This window comes from Dryobates pubescens, chromosome 7 (genome assembly GCF_014839835.1).
Source record: "Dryobates pubescens isolate bDryPub1 chromosome 7, bDryPub1.pri, whole genome shotgun sequence".
NCBI classification, from domain to species: Eukaryota; Metazoa; Chordata; class Aves; order Piciformes; family Picidae; genus Dryobates; species Dryobates pubescens.
The window spans coordinates 41,583,569-41,603,303 of NC_071618.1; the positions used below are offsets into that span (position 1 = coordinate 41,583,569).

Below are 19,735 nucleotides of genomic sequence, written 5' to 3' on the forward strand. Positions count from 1 at the left end.
CAGTCTCCTCTTAAACACTTCCAGGGATGGTGATTCCATCACCTCCCTGGGCAGCACATTCCCATGGCCAATCACTCTTTCTGGGAAGAACTTTTTCCTGACATCCAGCCTAAACCTTCCCTGGCACCATGGCACCAAGTGCCCCATCCGGTCTCTTCCTGAACACCTCCAGTGATGGTGACTCCACTACCTCCATGGCCACTCCTTCTGTGAAGAACTTCTTCCTAACATCCAGTCTAAACCTCCCCTGGCACAGCTTGAGACTGTGTCCTCTTGTTCTGCTGCTGGTTGCCTGGGAGAAGAGACCAACCCCCACCTCCCTACAACCTCCCTTCAGGGAGCTGGCGACAGCAAGGTGGTCTCCTCTAAGCCTCCTCTTCTCCAGGCTAAGCAACCCCAGCTCCCTCAGCCTCTCCTCACAGGGCTGTGCTCCAGACCCCTCCCCAGCTTTGTTGCCCTTCTCTGGACACCTTCCAGCAACTCAACATCTTTCCTAAACTGAGGGGCCCAGAACTGGACACAGGACTCAAGGTGTGACCTAACCAGTGCAGTGTACAGGGGCACAATGACCTCCCTGCTCCTGCTGGCCACACTGTTCCTGATGCAGGCCAGGATGCCATTGGCCTTCTTGGCCACCTGGGCACACTGCTGGCTCATGTTCAGCCTACTATCAACCAGTATCATTTCTGCAACTATCCTGTCATGTATTTTCAGTGTATCTTATTCAGATATCCTCAGGTCCCTCTCTGCCTGGCTGCTCTCCAGCCACTCTGACCCCAGCCTGTAGCACTGCATGGGGCTGCTATGGCCAATGTGCAGAACCTGGCACTTGGATGTGTTCAATCTCCTGCCCTTGGACTCTGCCCATCTGCCCAGCCTGGCAAGGTCCTTCTGCAGAGCCTCTCTACCCTCCAGCAGATCAACTCCTGCCCCCAGCTTGGAGTCATCTGCAAATCTACACTACTCAAGATTTACATTACTCAACCAGAGAACCACAAATTAAAAGTGGAGTGGCTGACAACACCAGAAGCTTAAAGGAAGGGGAGAAGGAGGAGAATTATTTATGAGCAAGGCACAAGATCAAGAAAATCCTCCAATCTTATGTCAGGAAGTAAGCCAAAGTAAGTTTAAAGATTTGCTTTAACACCAGAGCAGCCTTGTCACATTCTTTCTAATAATCTTTGCTCTAAAAGAGTTGTTTGGAAACAGATGGGCTAGCAGAACCCAGATCTCACTTGGGAAGAAGAAGACAACAGCAATCTCATGCTGAGGCACTGAGAAAATGCACAACAGTTAATGCCCTTTAAGCTTGGGTTAAAGGAAAAATACATGCTGAAAACAGCACATTTCTCAGCACTTGGGCTGGGACAAATCAAAACAAGAAAAGCAATTATAATCAAAGCTGATGTCAGACTTGGCAACTATCTGTCTGCAAAACACAGGGAAACCCTGAGATCCCATGGAAATCCGTCTCGAGCGCTGCGCACTTAATCAGACTGCCAGGCTCAGCAGGTTCAAGGGGCCACACACCACTAAAGAATCTTTAGGTAAGCAGAGTGGTGAAGCTTCCAGCAATGAGCAGGGCATTGTACAGAATCAGCCAGAAAAGCAGCATTCTGACCCAGTATATTTCACACAATCAGTCAGGGTTGGAAGGGACCACAAGGATCAGCTAGTTCCAACCCCCCTGCCATGGGCAGGGACACCCCACACTACATCAGGTTGGCCACAGCCTCATCCAGCCTGGGCTTAAACACCTCCAGGGACGGGGCCCCAACCACCTCCCTGGACAACCCATTCCAGGGCTTCACCACTCTCATGGGGAAGAACTTCCTCCTCACCTCCAGCCTCAATCTCCCCACCTCCAGCTTCATTCCATTCCCCCTAGTCCTATCACTACCTGACATCCTGAGCAGTCCCTCCCCAGCCTTCTTGTAGCCCCCTTCAGATACTGGAAGGCCACAATGAGGTCACCTGAGAGCCTTCTCTTCTCCAGACTGAACAGCCCCAACTCCTTCAGTCTGTCCTCACAGGAGAGGTGCTCCAGCCCTCTGCTCATCCTCATGGCCCTTCTCTGGACACCTTCCAGCACCTCCAGATCCCTCTTGGAATAGGGGCTCCAGAACTGGAGGCAGTACTCCAGGTGGGGTCTCAGCAGAGCTGAGCAGAGGGGGAGAATCCCCTCCCTGGCCCTGCTGGCCACACTTCTCTTGCTGCAGCTCAGGACCTGATTGGCTTTCTGGGCTGCAAGTGCACACTGAGAGCTCCTGTGGAGCTTCTCATTCACCTAGAGGTACTCACTCCTTACCAGCTCTGCCCCCAACCCCTTCCTTCTGCGTGGATAAGGCTGCACTTTAAACACAGGCTCTACAAGATTTCAAGCAGGATATAAAACTGAGCAAGACAGCAGCTAATTAAGAAGGAAAAAAAAAGATCTCTGGAAGTAACTATTTATACCAGCTGAAAGGACAAGCAAGCCAGGACTGTTTAGGATTCAGCATGGAAATGCACGTGTTAAATCACAGCCAACTAATTGGAAACAAACTGCTCATGACCTGAAAGATTCATTCTGAGCTTTTGACTGGAGCTTCCAGAAAGAAAAGAGCTTTTTCCTGCCACCATAAACCAAACCTGCCTCATAGCTCAGACTCCCTCTGGTGTCCCTTTTTCCTCTGTACAATGCAATGTTTACTGGGAGTCAACAGCAGAAATTCAGCGCTGAACAGATGCTTTGCCGGTGACCCAATTAATGCCTGGTAGAAGTTTCAGCTGAGCTTCTTTTTGATCAGTTAATAATAATTAACAAAGAGAAAGGCAAAAAATGAAGTATAAAAGCAGGATGTTAGCAGAGTTTCCTTGCTGTACAAAAAGCAACAAAGGCCACCCAGGTAGCCTTCCTACACCCATCAGTCGCAGCTAAAGGCGGTGCCCACATAAAGGCTGAAGCACCAAAACTAACCACAGCACTGCCCCATCTAGTGGCCCTGGCTCAGAAGGTTCTAAGCCTCTATTGTCTTTTTATGGTTGGTGGCCTGGAATATAAAACATTTCCATTGATTTCACTGTGCTGGAGTGAACAAAGGCTTTCAGCAGCCTTGTACCACTGCCAAATTATATTGCCCTGTACAAAAAAAAACAAACCCAAGAGTGTCCACCATGAGGCTCTCTAGAAACTCAGCAAAAACCATTTCAGGCATTTATCAGCCTCACAGTGAACTGTAGATAAATGCTGCTTTGACTCACAGCACCCACTTCCCAAGCAAACAGTAACTAAAGCATGATTGTGAATCCAATTCCTGCTGCCTGGACAAAACAGACAGGATTTACAACACTGTACAGATATACACAATTAGCAAACAACACAGATGCCCCCTGGTCAAAAGACCAGAGAAGCCTGGTCCACTGCCCCCCCCCAACACCCCTGTCCCAAGAGAGAGAAAGGAGTTGAGAGAAAGCAGTGGGTTAGACTTATCCCAAGGGCAGCCAGAAGCACCTTATCGTTTCCTGAGCAAAGCAAAACAGCCAAGATCAGAAGAGAAGAGGAAAGGGAATTGGAAATGTGAAGAACTGCTATGATAACATCTCCTCTTATCCCAGACATTTACCCAATAAATTTGTTTAGAATAATCTTTTTCTTTCCTTTTTACACCCAATAGTGATATGGAATGGAATGGAATGGACCAGGTTGGAAAAGACCTTTGAGATCGAGTCCAACCTATCACCCAACACCATCTGATCAACTAAACCATGGCACCAAGTGCCACATCCAGGCTCTTACTAAACACCTCCAGTGATGGTGACTCCACCACCTCCCTGGGCAGCACATTCCAATGGGCAATCACTCTTTCTTTGAAGAATCTCTTCTTAACATCCAGCCTAAACCTCCTCTGGCACAGCTTGAGACTGTGTCCTCTTGTTCTGGTGCTGATTGCCTGGGAGAAGAGACCAACCCCAACCTGGCTACAACCTCCCTTCAGGGAGTTGTAGAGAGCAAGAAGGTCTCCCCTGAGCCTCCACTTTTCCAGGCTAAGCAACCCCAGCTCCCTCAGCCTCTCCTCACAGGGCTGTGCTCCAAACCCCTCCCCAGCTTTGTTGCCCTTCTCTGGACACCTTCCAGCACCTCAAGATCTTTCCTAAACTGAGGGGCCCAGAACTGGACACAGGACTCAAGGTGTGGCCTAACCAGGGCTGAGTCCAGGGGCACAATGACTTCTCTGCTCCTGCTGGCCACACTATTCCTGATGCAGGCCAGGATGCCATTGGCCTTCCTGGCCACCGGGGCACACTGCAGGCTCATGTTCAGCCTCCTATCAACCAGTACTTTTCTGCTCAAAATCTGCAGCTAAATTTTAAAGGCATAGCCTAAAACTACCACAGTGAGCAAGAACACAAAACACTGCTGACACAGGAACTTCACCCTGCACTCTAGGTGTAGTGTGAGCTATAGACTACCTGAGATCCTTTGTGGATCCTGTTCCCCTTCAGCAGAAAAGTGTCAAGCAATGCAGGAAGTTCTTAAAAATCATGAGAACTCCCTCTTGGATTCTCCTGGGGCAACTTAGGCTGAGGAAATTTGAACACAGCAGGATGTATTGCAGTTCCCATCAGTATAATAGATCTGTTGTTTCTCAGCTGTAAAAGAAAGAAAAAAATCCCAAACACCCACACCAAGCAAGCATGCACATTTCTGACCTAAAACATCTCAGTGGCCAGGCTAAAAAAAAACAATGAGTAGGTCAGCACCAGAACAAGAGGACACAGTCTCAAGCTGTGCCAGGGGTGGTTTAGGCTGGATGTTAGGAAGAATTTCTTCCCAGAAAGAGAGATTGGCCATTGGAATGTGCTGCCCAGGGAGGTGGTGGAGTCACCATCACTGGAGGTGTTTAGGAAGAGCCTGGATGAGGCACTTGGTGCCATGGTTTAGTTAATTAGATGGTGTTGGATGATGGGTTGGACTCAATCATCTCAAAGGTCTTCTCCAACCTGGTTAATTCTATTCTATCACCTAACCTGTAGTTCCAAATCAAACATCTGGGAAAGCTACTTCCTCCTCAGCTGCTGTCTCACCTTCTGTTATAATCATCCAAACTGCTTACAGTCTCTGCAGCTCACACCCCCCCTGGCTCAAGCATTCTGACACAGACCACAACCACAGCAGCTCTGCAGAGTCAAATAAACAGTAGCTGCAGGCACATGCTGCTACTGCCTTTCAGCTGTCACCTAATCATAGAATCAATGAGGTTGGAAAAGACCTCAGAGATCATCAAGTCCAACCTAGCACCCAATACCTCATGACTTCTAAACCATGGCTTCAAGTGCCACATACAATCCCTTTTTGAACACCTCCAGGGACCACACAGGGTAAACACAGTTAGTCCAAGTCATAGGCCACAAGCCTTACTCACTTTTTCCTTTCTTCTCTCCATCTAGCAATCTCTTCTGGACTATCCAATTTTATTTTCTTAGCTCCAGGTGCATGTGCCTAAGGAAAAAGTATTTCACAGGTTGTTTAAAAGGAGAAAGAAAAGATTAACAAGAAACCATTCTGTCAGCTACAGTACAATCACACTGCTCATCTCCAGACATGGTAAGGCTGCATACAGTGATTACAAGACAGTATCAGGCAGGGTTGGAAGGGACCACAAGGATCAGCTAGTTCCAACCCCCCTGCCATGGGCAGGGACACCCCACACTACATCAGGCTGGCCAGAGCCTCATCCAGCCTGGGCTTAAACACCTCCAGGGACAGGGCCCCAAACTCCCTGGACAACCCATTCCAGGGCTTCACCACTCTCATGGGGAAGAACTTCCTCCTCACTTCCAGCCTCAATCTCCCCATCTCCAGCTTCATTCCATTCCCCCTAGTCCTAGCACTACCTGACATCCTGAGAAGTCCCTCCCCAACCTTCTTGTAGGCCTCCTTCAGATACTGGAAGGCCACAATGAGGTCACCTGGGAGCCTTCTCTTCCCCAGACTGAACAGCCCCAAATGAATCCATTAAAACAAAACCCCCACAGCATTTAAACATACTTTTATCCACAATGTGTCCTTATAACAGAATCTACTCAGAGGTGGTGTGTTTGCCATCCTGAGGGAAAAAAGCAAGCTTCTACAGAAAAAGAAGAGGGACTAGAGCAAAGATTGCCTGCTTGCAGCCTGGGAGGGTACCTACATTTTTCCAGTGTATCTGAACTATCTTTTCATGGGCGCTGAAATTGCAGCCTTCTTCTGTGCACTGCAAGACAAGGGGGTAAACTTAGGATACATCAAGTTACACACATTATAAACAAGCATTCAAGCACACTTCAAACAAACTCAGCGCCAGATGTGTGCACAGTGAGTGAGAACAGAATAGAACAGAATAGAACTAACCAGGTTGGAAAAGACCTTCGAGATCATCGAGTCCAACCTAGCACCCAACACCATCTAATCAACTAAACCATGGCACCAAGTGCCTCATCCAGGCTCTTCTTAAACACTTCCAGTGATGGTGACTCCACCACCTCCCTGGGCAGCACATTCCAATGGCCAATCTCTCTTTCTATGAAGAACTTCTTCCTAACATCCAGCCTAAACCTTCCCTGGTGCAGCTTGAGACTGTGTCCTCTTGTTCTGGTGCTGGTTGCCTGGGAGAAGAGACCAACCCCCACCTGGCTACAACCTCCCTTCAGGGAATTGTAGAGAGCAAGAAGGTCTGCCCTGAGCCTCCTCTTCTCCAGGCTAAGCAACCCCAGCTCCCTCAGCCTCTCCTCACAGGGCTGTGCTCCAGACCCCTCCCCAGCTTTGTTGCCCTTCTCTGGACATGTTCAAGTGTCTCAATATCCTTCTTAAATTGAGTGGCCCAGAACTGGACACAGGACTCAAGGTGTGGCCTAACCAGTGCTGAGTCCAGGGGCACAATGACTTCCCTGCTCCTGCTGGCCACACTGTTTCTGATACAGGCCAGGATGCAGTTTGCCTTCTTGGCCACCTGGGCACACTGCAGACTCATGTTCAGCCTACCATCAACCAGTACCTCCAGGTCCCTCTCTGCCTGGCTGCTCTCCAGCCACTCTGACCCTAGCCTGTAGCACTGCATGGGGTTGCTGTGGCCAATGTGTAGAACCTGGCACTTGGATGTGTTCAATCTCATGCCCTTGGACTCTGCCCATCTGTCCAGCCTGTCGAGGTCCCTCTGCAGAGGTCTCCTACCCTCTAACAGATCAATACCTGCCCCAAGCTTGGTGTCATCTGCAAACTTACTGATGATGGACTCAATCCCCTCATCCAGATCATCAATAAAGATACTGAACAGGCTGGGGCCCAGCACTGATCCCTGGGGGACACCACCAGTGCCTGGCTGCCAGCTGGATGTGGCACCATACAGAACTTCTAAGCTACCCACTTCCAAAACAAATGTGATTGCAAAAAACAGTAAGAAGGGATAATGTACTTCTGAGTTGAATCTAAGAGAGCCAATGGAGCCAACATGTCTGATAATTTGAGAGAACATGAGGTTAGGTCACCCAAAGATTTGCAAAGCTCTCCACTTTCAATCTTTTGCTACTTCTCAGCAACAAAGCAGTGAATTATTAGAACACAACCTCCACAGTCTTTTCACACAAACATTTTAAATGCCATACAGATGTCAGGGAATCAGGTCTCTCCACTTAACAAGACTTCAAAACACAGGCAGTAATTTACTTCAGTAACAAAACCAAAACTACAACTGAAGAGCTCAGAGCATTTGGGCAAAGAAAAATAATCCTGTGCTAACATTTTTGTAGCCCTGGAATGAATTTGTTAAGCCTTTTATTCACAGGCCTTAGGCTACAGCTGGCTGCTTATTAGGCACAAAGGTAAAACTCAGCCTGTAAATGGGATGAGCCAAACTCACCAACCTGTTTATGCTGTGAAATATGTTCGTCGTATTTCTCCTGGTTCTTAAAGCCACGGTCGCAAGTGTCACAGTAATGAGTGAAGACTGGCTCCTTCTTCTTTTTGTTCTGAAAAACAACCCAAACAACATACAATAAACCATCTCAAGAGGGCAGTTACCAGATTTACCTTGAGTCCTGTGTCCAGTTCTGGGCCCCTCAGTTTAGGAAAGATGTTGAGTTGCTGGAAGGTGTCCAGAGAAGGGCAACAAAGCTGGGGAGGGGTTTGGAGCACAGCCCTGTGAGGAGAGGCTGAGGGAGCTGGGGTTGCTTAGCCTGGAGAAGAGGAGGCTCAGGGGAGACCTTCTTGCTCTCTCCAACTCCCTTCAGGGAAGTTGTAGCCAGGTGGGGGTTGGTCTCTTCTCCCAGGCAGCCAGCACCAGAACAAGAGGACACAGTCTCAGGCTGTGCCAGGGGAGGTTTAGGCTGGATGTTAGGAAGAAATTCTTCACAGAAAGAGTGATTGGCCCTTGGAATGTGCTGCCCAGAGAGGTGGTGGAGTCACCATCACTGGAGGTGTTTAGGAAGAGTCTGGATGGGCTGCTTGGTGCCATGGTTTAGTTGATGAGATGGTGTTGGGTGATAGGTTGGACTTGGTGATCTCAAAGGTCTTTTCCAACCTGGTTAATTCTAATCTATTACAAGGTATTCCTATTTTCATATAGGCATGAAACAGTTGCATAAATAGCTTTGTTAATAAAACCATCAGTTAAACCACTTCCAAGGTTTCAAAGACAAACTAACCTAACATGAAAGTGGAAGTCGAATCACTCACCTCCCAAACAAAGCATAGAATACATAGAATACATAGAATAAACCAGGTTGGAAGAGACCTTCAAGATCATCGCGTCCAACCCATCACCAATCCAACACCGCCCAAGCAACTAACCCACAGCACCAAGCACCCTGTCAAGTCTTCTCCTAAAAACCTCCAGTGATGGCGACTCCACCACCTCCCCAGGCAGCCCATTCCAATGTGCAATCACTCTTTCTGTATAGAACTTTTTTCTAACATCCAGCCTGAACCTCCCCTGGCGCAGCCTGAGACTGTGTCCTCTTGTTCTGGTACTGCTTGCCTGGGAGAAGAGACCAACATCTGTCTGCCTACAACCTCCCTTCAGGTAGTTGTAGAGAGTAATAAGGTCACCCCTGAGTCTCCTCTTCTCCAGGCTAAGCAACCCCAGCTCCCTCAGCCTCTCCTCAGCTCCTTTCACTGCCACCTTTCCATTAATTATCACTGCAAACACTCCAGGCTGGAACAGATTTATCAAGAGCTCAAAGGAGAGCTAGGCTACAGCCCTGAGTTTCTTCCCCATCAAGACAGATCATGCTTGTTCTCACATGACATGCAAGAGCTTGAAAGACAGCGCAGATCCTTCCTTCTCCCACTCCACACATCAGGGTGATCTGGCTCTCTGGCCCCGATAATGTACCAGAGCACTCATGCAATTCATAGAATCAACAAGGTTGGAAAAGACCTCAGAGATCATCAAGTCCAACCTAGCACCCAACACCTCAGCACTAACTAAACCATGGCACCAAGTGCCAAGTCCAATCCTTTTCTGAACACCTCCAGGGATGGTGACTCCACCACCTCCCTGGGCAGCACATTCCAAAGGCAAATCTCTCTTTCTGTGAAGAACTTTCTCCTCACCTCCAGCCTAAACCTCCCCTGGCACAGCTTGAGACTGTGTCCTCTTGTTCTGGTGCTGGTTGCCTGGGAGAAGAGACCAACCCCCACCTGGCTACAACCTCCCTTCAGGAAGTTGGAGACAGCAAGAAGGTCTCCCCTGAGCCTCCTCTTCTGCAGGCTAAGCAACCCCAGCTCCCTCAGCCTCTCCTCACAGGGCTGTGCTCCAGACCTCTCCGCAGCCTCATTGTACTTTTGTGGACACATTCAAGTGTCTCAGTATCCTCCTTAAATTGAGAGGCTCAGAACTGGACACAGTACTCAAGGCACTTGTGCATCATGACAGTAAGGGCTTTTCTATAGTACATTAGAGTTTGTTTAAATCCATCTTCTCAGACTCAGGCTTTGCACACTGTCATAAATGTCTGCTCAGATGAGAGCAAACATAACAAGGGTATGGGGTCTCTGCAGGACTACAGGACAAGTCCCATTTGAATGCCACCATCATGGAATGACAGGTTGGTCTGAGTTGGAAGCACCCTTCAAACATCATCAGTCAAAGTCCCCTGCAATAAGCAGGGACATCTCGAACTAGATCAGGTTTCTCAGAGCCTTCTCCAACCAGACCTTGGATGCTTCCAGGGATGGGGCATCTACTTATTCTCTAGGCAGCATGTTTCTTTATTTCACCATCCTCACTGTAAAAAACATCTAGTCTAGATCTACCCTGTTTAGTTTAAAAGCATTACCCCTTGTCCTGTCACAACAGGCCTTGCTAAAGACACTATCCCCATCTTTCTTACAGGTTCCCTTTAGGCACTGGAAGACCCAAATAAGATCTCCCTGGAGCCTTCTCTTCTCCAGACTGAACAACCCCAACTCCCTCAGCTTGTCCTGACAGCCTGCACAATCCTCTGATCATTTTTGTGGCCCTCCTGTGGACCCAGTCCAATAGGTCCGTGTCTTAGGCATACTAGGGAACTCAGTCCACACCACTAGGGGAACCCAGTCCACACCACTAGGGGAACCCAGTCCATACCTTTGGCTTTTTATTTTCTTCTGGAAAACGTTTACCAAACCCAGATGCTTGCTCGCCTTGCCATTTCTGCTTGAAATTGCCATTTGCACCTTAAAATCAAAACAACAACAACAAAAATCACAAGCGGCCATTAAAAGGCAAAAACCCCGCTAACTCAGTGGCAGGGAAGGACCGGGGGAAGAAACAAGCCAGGGCTGCACAAGCAGCATGGACAGCAGCGCACATGCCTGGATGGAAGGCAGTCCTCTGCCCTCCGAGGGTTAGGGACAGTCCTAAGCCAGTAAGAAATCGGAAAGACTCCATGGACCCAACAGACGACTCCACTCACCAGCATGTGAGCCCCACAGTTGTGCTTTGTAGGCCGGTGGGTACCAGGCAGCGGGTGGCGTGTAACTGTCGGGTGGCGGGTAGCTCTCGGCGGGCGGTGGGTAACTCTCGGTGGGTGGCGGGCAACTGCCGGGCTGCGAGCAACTGTCGGCAGGCTGCGAGTAGCTGTCGGTCGACGTGCGGTTCTCAGGCTGCGAGTAGCTGTCGGCGGGTGTATAACCGTTCGGCGGCGGGTAGCTGTCAGGAGGAGGATAGCTGCCGGGCGGCGGGTAGGGGCAAGGGTGGGCCCAGAAGCTAGGCTCCCAGGGTGGCGGCGGGCAGAAGAAGGGTGGAGGGAGCCCCGGCGGAGGCGGCGGGTACCAGGCGAAGGGATTCATGTCAGGTCCAAAACAGCTGCCCTAGGGCAGCTACTGCTCTGCGATGCGCTTCCACCCCACCACCACGTGGGGATACACAAGCGGCGGGTACAAAATACGTCACTTCCTGTGGTCGGGCACGCGTCCAGGGATTACGCACGCAAAAGGGTGCTGGCGATTGCGTCATCCGGAGGTGCCGGAAGTCCAGCCGCGGAGGGGCGGGAAGCGAAGTGAGGCGGGGGACGGGGGCCCCTCTGCGTCCCCCAGCCCAGCGCGAGGGCCCGGCCATGGCCCGCGAGCTCATCGGGCCGGCGCTGCCGCCGGGCTTCCCGCGCCGCGCCGAGGCGGACCCGGATGAGGACTTCAGCCAGGGTAAGGGTGGAGGGGCGCCCCGCCCCCGGGCGGCGGCTGCGCCCCGCCCCGCGCCCTGCCCTGTCGCTCGGGGGCGGCGTCCCGCACGCCTGGCGGACCCCCGGGGAGGGCGAGGAGCGTCGCTCGTGTGTCCCCGCATCCCGGCGGCGCGCCAGCCCGCGCGGGCCAGCCTCGGGGGGCCCCGGTTGAGTCAGGCGCTGAAGCCAGCGGCTGGCGGAGGAGCGCGGCCGGCTCTGTGGTCCGAGTGGCTCTGCCAGCGGGGGTCTCGCAGCTCGGTCTGCGCTGGGGGAAGCTTCACGGGTGGTTTTTGTACCGAGTTTTGCATGAAAATCTCTAACGCGATGGGATACTGCAGATGTTAAACTTCTTTTCATAAACACCGCGTTGATTTCTTGTTTTCATGTACTTTTAGGCCCCCGTTCTTAAGTAGCTCCGAGTGTGAGCGTCCTGAGCAGAGAAAAACAAGCGGAGATAGGGCTCTGCAGCGTGCCTTGCTTTGTCAGTCCAAAGCACTGCCCTCCTCCAACCCGCCTGCCTGCGGGTGCAGAGCTGACTTGTGAATAGAATAGAATTAACCGGGTTGGAAAAGACCTTTGAGATCATTGAGTCCAACCTATCACCAGACAGCAGCTAATCAATTAAACAATGCAACCAAGTGCCCCATCAAGTCTCTTCCTAAACAGCTCCAGTGATGGTGACTCCACCACCTCCCTGGGCAGCACATTCCAATGGCCAATCTCTCTTTCTATGAAGAACTTCTTCCTAACATCCAGCCTAAACCTGCCCTGGCACAGCTTGAGACTGTGTCCTCTTGTTCAGCTGCTGGTTGCCTGGCAGAAGAGACCAACCCCCACCTGGCTACAGCCTCCCTTCAGGGAGTTGTGGAGAGAAGAAGGTCTCCCCTGAGCCTCCTCTTCTCCAGCCTTAGCAACCCCAGCTCCCTCAGCTTCTCCTCATAGGGCTGTGCTCCAAACCCCTCCCCAGCTTTGTTGCCCTTCTCTGGACATCTTCCAGCACCTCAGCATCCTTCCTAAACTGAGGGGCCCAGAACTGGACACAGGACTCAAGGTGTGGTCTAACCAGTGCTGAGTCCAGGGGCACAATGACCTCCCTGCTCCTGCTGGCCACACTGTTCCTGATGCAGGCCAGGATGCCATTGGTCTTCTTGGCCACCTGGGCACACTGCTGGCTCAACTATTTTTAAACTTTTTAAACTACTATCAACCAGCACCCCCAGGTCCCTCTCTGCCTGGCTGCTCTCCAGCCACTCTGACCCCAGCCTGTAGCTCTGCATGGGGTTGCTGTGGCCAATATGTAGAACCTGGCACTTGGATGTGTCCAATCTCATGCCCTTGGACTCTGCCCATCTGTCCAGCCTGTCAAGGTCCCTCTGCAGAGCTCTCCAACCCTCTTAACAGCTCAACTCCTGCCCCCAGCTTGGTGTCATCTGCACATTGTGGTCAGTGAGGAGGCTGTGGTGCTCCACCAGCCTGGCAGGATCTCTAATGCTGACAGTAGATTGCATCATAAATGAGGTCTCTGAGGTCAGCTGAGTGTCAGGCTGGCTCTTCTGCTGAGGAACTCATTTTTCCCTCATTTAAAATCTTACATGTTCTTTATCACTAATACACCTGCAAGTGGATAGTTAAGCATTAGTTCTCCCTGGTTTTAGTCCAGGTTCAAGCCACCAGTGTGTATATATTCCACCTCTGGCATTGTTTCAGTGATGGTTCGTTTATTCCAAGCAGAGTAGCTCCAGTTGGAGAGGTTTGCTGTGCTCCCCTGCTCTTCTCGTTTTTCAGTCCAGAAGAGGGAGCTATAGGAAGAGAGAGCAAAGCTTCTGCCTTTAGCTGGCACCATAGTAACATCCAACTGAGGCCCCAGTTTGGCTTTGAACCGCTGCTGTGAGCTGATGGAAACGTTCCTGTTCAGATTTGCATTGGTGCCTCATTTGCTTTCTTTCCATTCACATGCTGCCCCATGTTGCACATATCTATATTATGTATGAATCCACTGAACATGATAAGATAAAGCCATCATTAGGCTGTGGTTTTGTGATAGCAAATGTTCTGGCACTCCCTAGGCTAGGTTATCCAGCCTAATTTCATCCCACTGCACATCAGCTCTGTAGTACTACTGTTAGGATTGCAGATCTGCTTGGGGATTTGTCTGTGAAGGGATTTGCCTTTAAACAAAATAAACATCAGACCTCACAGAATTGTTGGGGCTGGAACAGACCTCTGAGATCATCAAGTCCAGACCATGACCTAACACCGCCACACTGACCAGACCATGTTGCTATGTGGCACATCCAATCTTTCCTTAAACACCTCTAGGGATGGTGACTCCACCACCTCCCTGGGCAGCACATTCCAGTGCCTAGTCACCCTTTCTGTGAGGAAATACTTCCTAACATCCAACCTAAACCTCCCTTGGCACAGCTTCAGACCATGCCCTCTCATCCTGTCACAAGATGCCTGGGAGAAGAGCCTGACCCCCACCTCATTACAGCTTCCCTTCATGTAGTTGTAGAGTGTGATTTAAGGTCACTCCTGAGTCTCCTCTGCTCCAGGCTAAACAACCACAGCTCCTTCAGCCTCTACTCATGAGACTTTCCCTCCAGTCTCTTCACCAGTCTCATTGCACTCTGCACCCACTGCAGCACCTCAGTATCTTCCTTAAACTGAGGGGCCCAGAACTGGAACTCAGGCCTCGAGGTGTGGCCTAACCAGTGCAGTGCACAGGGGCAGAATGACCTCCCTGCTCCTGCTGGCCACACTGTTCCTGATGCAGGCCAGGATGCCCTTCCTTCAGTTAATTGCAGAGAGCAAGAAGGTCTCCCCTGAGCCTCCTCTTCTCCAGGCCAAGCAACCCCAGCTCCCTCAGCCTCTCCTCACAGGGCTGTGCTCCAAACCCCTCCCCAGCTTTGTTGCCCTTCTCTGGACACCTTCCAGCAACTCAACCTCCTTCCTAAACTGAGGGGCCCAGAACTGGACACAGGACTCAAGGTGTGGCCTAACCAGTGCTGAGTCCAGGGGCACAATGACTTCCCTGCTCCTGCTGGCCACACTGTTCCTGATCCAGACCAGGATGCCATTGGCCTCCTTGGCCCCCTGGGCACTCTGCTGGCTCATGTTCAGCCTACTGTCACCCAGCACCCCTAGGTCCCTCTCTGCCTGGCTGCTCTCCAGCCACTCTGACCCCAGCCTGTAGCACTGCATGGGGTTGCTGTGGCCAATGTGCAGAACCTGGCACTTGGATGTGTTCAATCTCCTGCCCTTGGCCTCTGCCCATCTGTCCAGCCTGTCGAGGTCCCTCTGCAGAGCCTCCCTACCCTCCAGCAGATCAACTCCTGCCCCCAGCTGGGTGCCATCTGCTAATCTACTGATGATGGACTCAATGCCCTCGTCCAGATCATCAATAAAGCTACTTTAAAATATATTAGTAGGTATTAATATCAGTTATTAAAACCATTTATTAACAATGTTATATTTATTAAAACATTCTCTTTATTTGAAAATATTAATAAAGCTGTGGTGGTTTGCAGTGTGAAACAGGAGCAGAGGTAAAAGCTTGGTTGATCATTTCCATGTGCATCCCTGCCTTGTAAGAGAAGGGAGCAACTAAGGTGAAGTACCAGTTGCTGCTCAGCCTGTACATTTCTGTACACCAGAAATCAGCTTTGCCAGGAGACACCAATGTCCACTGACGTCAGAGAACTGACACTATTCAAGGCTGGTGAGAGGTGGGAGGCCTTGTAGGCCCCCACAAGCCTTACAAGGACAGGCTGAGGGAGCTGGGGTTGTTTAGCCTGGAGAAGAGGAGGCTCAGGGGAGACCTCCTTGCTGTCCCTGAAGGGAGGTTGTAGCCAGGTGGGGGTTGATCTCTTCTCCCAGGCAAGCACCAACAGAACAAGAGGACGCAGTCTCAAGCTGCACCAGGGGAGGTTTAGGCTTGTGGTGAGGGGAAAGTTCTTCAGAGAGTTATTAGCCATTGGAATGTGCTGCCCAGGGAGGTGGTGGAGTCACCATCCCTGGAGGAGTTCAAGAGGGGATTGGATGTGGCACTTGAAAGCCATAGTTTAGTAGTCCTGAGGTGTTGGGTGACAGGTTGGACTTGATGATCTCTGAGGTCTTTTCCAACCTTATTGATTCTATGATTCTATGATCATTGATCAGGACCAGAATGGCATCAAGTGGTAGTTGGACAGACTCAAATGCTCATCCCTGGTAAATCCTTTACCTTTCCTCCTTCTGCTTCTCATTGTCCAACCCATGGGCCATACTTATCTCCCAGTTCTTCCTCTCATGATTCTTTGTAGCTGTCCTAAATGTGCTCATGTTGGAAGAATCAGATTTCCTTCTGTTTGTTTGTCTCTGTGGTTGTGCTGCCCTTGTACCAGAGAGAGAGAAATGTTCTCCCTATACCCAATCTGAATTTCCCCTTTCCTCTCATCCTGTCATTAGTTACCTGGGAGAAGAGACTAACATTGACCTCACTACAACTTCCTTGCAGGTAGTTGTTGTGAGCAATAAAATCTCCCCTTAGCCTTCTCATCTCCAGACTAAACACCACAGTTCCCTCAGCTGCTTCTCCAAACACCTCACCAGCCTTGTGGCTCTTCTCTGAACATGCTCCAGGAGCTCAATGTCTTTCTGTGCTGTGGCACCCAGAACTGAACACAGCACTCAAGCTGTGGCCTCACCAGGACCAATGAGAGGGGCAGGATCACTTCCCTGCTCCTGCTGGACACACTGTTCTTGATACAGGCCAGGAAGCTGTTGGCTTGCTTGGCCATCTGGGCATGCTGCTGACTCATGTTCAGCTGGCCATCCACCAGCACCCCCAGATCCTTTTCCACTGGGCTGCTTTCCAACCACTCTTCCCCAAGTCTGTAGCATTGCTTGGGGTTGTTGTGACAGAAGTGCAGGACCCAGCACTTGCTCTTGTTAAACTTCACCCTATTCACCTCAGCCCATTGATCTAACCTGTTGAGATCTCACTGTAAAGCCTTCCTACCCCCAGGCAGAAGCATGCTGCAGCTCAATTCAGTGTCATCTGCAAACCTTGACCCCCTCATGCAAATAATTGGTAAAGATATTAAACAGATCTGTCCTCAATGCCAAGTAGTTTTGAATTTGGTCACTGAATTGAGTTGACTTCAGATGGTGAGTCAGCAGAGCCTGCTCAGCAGACAGAGCAAGTCAGAGCAACCATAGTAGAATGGACACTGACAGCAGATCTGAGGTGTTCATTTCCATCTACTCTGCTGTGCTCTGTGAAGCCTCACCTGCAGGACTGTGTCCAGTTCTGGAGCCCTTATTACAAGAAGCATCTGGATGTGCTGCAAGGTGTCCAGAATCACAGAATCAAGCTTGGAAGAGACCTCAAAGATCATCAAGTCCAACCTGTCACCACAGACCTCAGGACTAAACCATGGCACCAAGTGCCACGTCCAGTCCCCTCTTGAACACCTCCAGGGATGGTGACTCCACCACCTCCCTGGGCAGCACATTCCAATGGCCAATCTCTCTTTCTGGGAAGAACTTCTTCTTAACATCCAGCCTCAACCTCCCCTGGCACAGCTTGAGACTGTGTCCTCTTGTTCTGGTTGCCTGGGAGAAGAGACCTGGCTAGAGACCCCACCTGGCTACAACCTCCCTTCAGGTAGTTGTAGACAGCAAGGAGGTCTCCCCTGAGCCTCCTCTTCTCCAGAGAAGGGCCATGAGGATGAGCAGAGGCCTGGACTTCCTCTCTTGTGAGGACAGACTGAGGCAGTTGGGGCTGTTCGGTCTGGAGAAGAGAAGGCTCTGAGGAGACCTCATTGTGGGCTTACAGTAGCTTAAGGGGGCTACAAGAAAGCTGGGGAGGGACTTTTTAGGGTGTCAGGGAGTGATAGGACTGGGGGGAATGGAGCAAAACTAGAAATGGGTAGGTTCAGATTGATTGTCAGGAAGAAGTTCTTCCATATGAGGGTGGTGAGACACTGGCACAGGTTGCCCAGGGAGGTGGTGGAAGCCTCATGCCTGGAGGTTATTAAGGCCAGGCTGGATGTGGCTCAGGGCAACCTGATCTAGTGTGAGGTGTCCCTGCTCATGGCAGTGGGGTTGGAACTGGATGATCCAACCCTAGCAGTTCTGTGATTCTGTGATCTGACTTGAGACATGTCCTTCCTTCACATAGTTTTGGTTTTAATAGTTCTTTTCAGCTCACAACACTCCTCCAGCTTTCTTTGTTACTGCAGAATCAGACTCATCAAACTGCTTTTCTATTTGCTCCTTTCACTCCAAGTCCTTTCTCCTTTCTGAGCAAATGAAGCTCAGCTTGCACATCAGGGCACCAGGTGGCTAGAGAAAGCTCTTGTGAAGGTTTCCTCTGGTTTTTAAATGCTTTTTCTCCAGATAGGTTTCTCATAGCAAAATGGAAAACTTCTGGGTAGCAGATTGTATTCCTATTTATCATTCATCTCTTGGGTCCCTCTTGTCCTGAGCTTACCTCATGTTTATCAGCTTGGGTGTTGTGGTTTTTTTCCCTTCTTAGTGCCAAAAGAGATGTTAGCCACTAGATACAAATCCTTCCCATTAAAACTGAAAACAAAGTAAGTGGCAGGCTTGTCTGAATGCTTTGTAACTAGTAGATTGTCCTTGTTCTGTGCCTTGTGCTAAAGACAAGTAAAAGCTTTATGAAGCTCACTTGAAGGCCAGTGGCAACCTGGCCTGTATCAGGAACAGTGTGGCCAGCAGGAGCAGGGAAGTCATTGTGCCCCTGGACACTGGTTAGGCCACACCTTGAGTCCTGTGTCCAGTTCTGGGCCCCTCAAGTTTAGGAAAGATGTTGAGTTGCTGGGAGGTGTCCAGAGAAGGGCAACAAAGCTGGGGAGGGGTTTGGAGCACAGCTCTGTGAGGAGAGGCTGAGGGAGCTGGGGTTGCTTAGCCTGGAGAAGAGGAGGCTCAGGGGAGACCTTCTTGCTGTCTCCAACTCCCTGAAGGGAGGTTGTAGGCAGGTGGGGGTTGGTCTCTTCTCCCAGGCAACCAGCAGCTGAACAAGAGGACACAGTCTCAAGCTGTGCCAGGGGAGGTTTAGACTGGAGGTGAGGAGAAAACTCTTCCCAGCAAGAGAGATTGGCCATTGGAATGTGCTGCCCAGGGAGGTGGTGGAGTCACCATCCCTGGAGGTGTTTAGGAAGAGACTGGATGGGGTGCTTGGTGCCATGGTTTAGTTGGTGAGATGGTGTTGGGTGATAGGTTGGACTTGATGATCTCAAAGGTCTTTTCCAACCTGGTTAATTCTATTCTATTCTATTACTTGATTTCTGCCTAGCCTTTGTCAGCTGCAAATGGAACCATGGTCTGTGTCAGGTTCTATTTTGCACCATCACAAAGCTGTACTCCTTTACCTGGAGATGTAATTTCCTGCTGTCTTCACTTAGGTGGTTTTATCACACCTCATCTTTTCATCTAACTCTTGACTATTCATAAAGCTAACAGTGCCTTTTCTCACACATCTTTCTGTCCTGTCAGTGTGGGACTCAGTGCTTGAGATATTAAAAGGAGGAATGGTGTCTGTTTCAGGATGCTAAATCATCAGTAGGGTCAAATCTCTGTTCTGTTGGATGGCTTGGCCCTTGTGCTTGCTGTGCCTGCAAACTAGTGCTGGTCCTGCATGCACTGCCGTGGAGCAGGGAAAGGCCTCTTGTCCTAGGACCATTGCTAGTCTGCTTACTCAGCTGGCTCTGTGCTGACTGAACCTGTGAGGCTACCTGTGCTGTGTCTCATTTGCAGAGGGGTGTTTGCTGTTAAGATCAGTGGCAAAGCTATTTCTGGGCTCAGCATATATGGTACTTTAACACATGTAAGTGCAGGGTTCTACACACTGGCCACAACAGCCCCATGCAGTGCTACAGGCTGGGGTCAGAGTGGCTGGAGAGCAGCCAGGCAGAAAGGGACCTGGGGGGACTGGTTGAGAGTAGGCTGAACATGAGGCAGCAGTGTACCCAGGTGGCCAAGAAGGCCAATGGCATCCTGGCCTGCATCAGGAACAGTGTGGCCAGCAGGAGCAGGGAAGTCATTGTGGCCCTGGACTCAGCACTGGTTA

At 50.5% G+C, this 19,735-nt stretch overlaps 2 protein-coding genes across 2 annotated transcripts in view; one reads left to right on the plus strand and one right to left on the minus strand.

The window, feature by feature from the left end:
* The window catches only part of NUFIP1 (nuclear FMR1 interacting protein 1), a 30,293-nt gene extending 18,735 nt beyond the window's left edge, over window positions 1-11,558 (minus strand). Inside the window, exons 1-6 of the mRNA XM_054162919.1 lie at window positions 11,389-11,558; window positions 10,915-11,306; window positions 10,587-10,675; window positions 7,882-7,986; window positions 6,174-6,236; window positions 5,406-5,482 (exon numbers count right to left, since the gene is read on the minus strand). Coding sequence (XP_054018894.1) covers window positions 5,406-5,482; window positions 6,174-6,236; window positions 7,882-7,986; window positions 10,587-10,675; window positions 10,915-11,306; window positions 11,389-11,558 — 896 coding nt within the window. The remainder of the gene's footprint in view (window positions 1-5,405; window positions 5,483-6,173; window positions 6,237-7,881; window positions 7,987-10,586; window positions 10,676-10,914; window positions 11,307-11,388) is intronic.
* The window catches only part of GPALPP1 (GPALPP motifs containing 1), a 30,757-nt gene continuing 22,576 nt past the window's right edge, over window positions 11,555-19,735 (plus strand). The window contains exon 1 of the mRNA XM_054162985.1: window positions 11,555-11,641. Coding sequence (XP_054018960.1) covers window positions 11,557-11,641 — 85 coding nt within the window. The 5' untranslated portion in view covers window positions 11,555-11,556. The remainder of the gene's footprint in view (window positions 11,642-19,735) is intronic.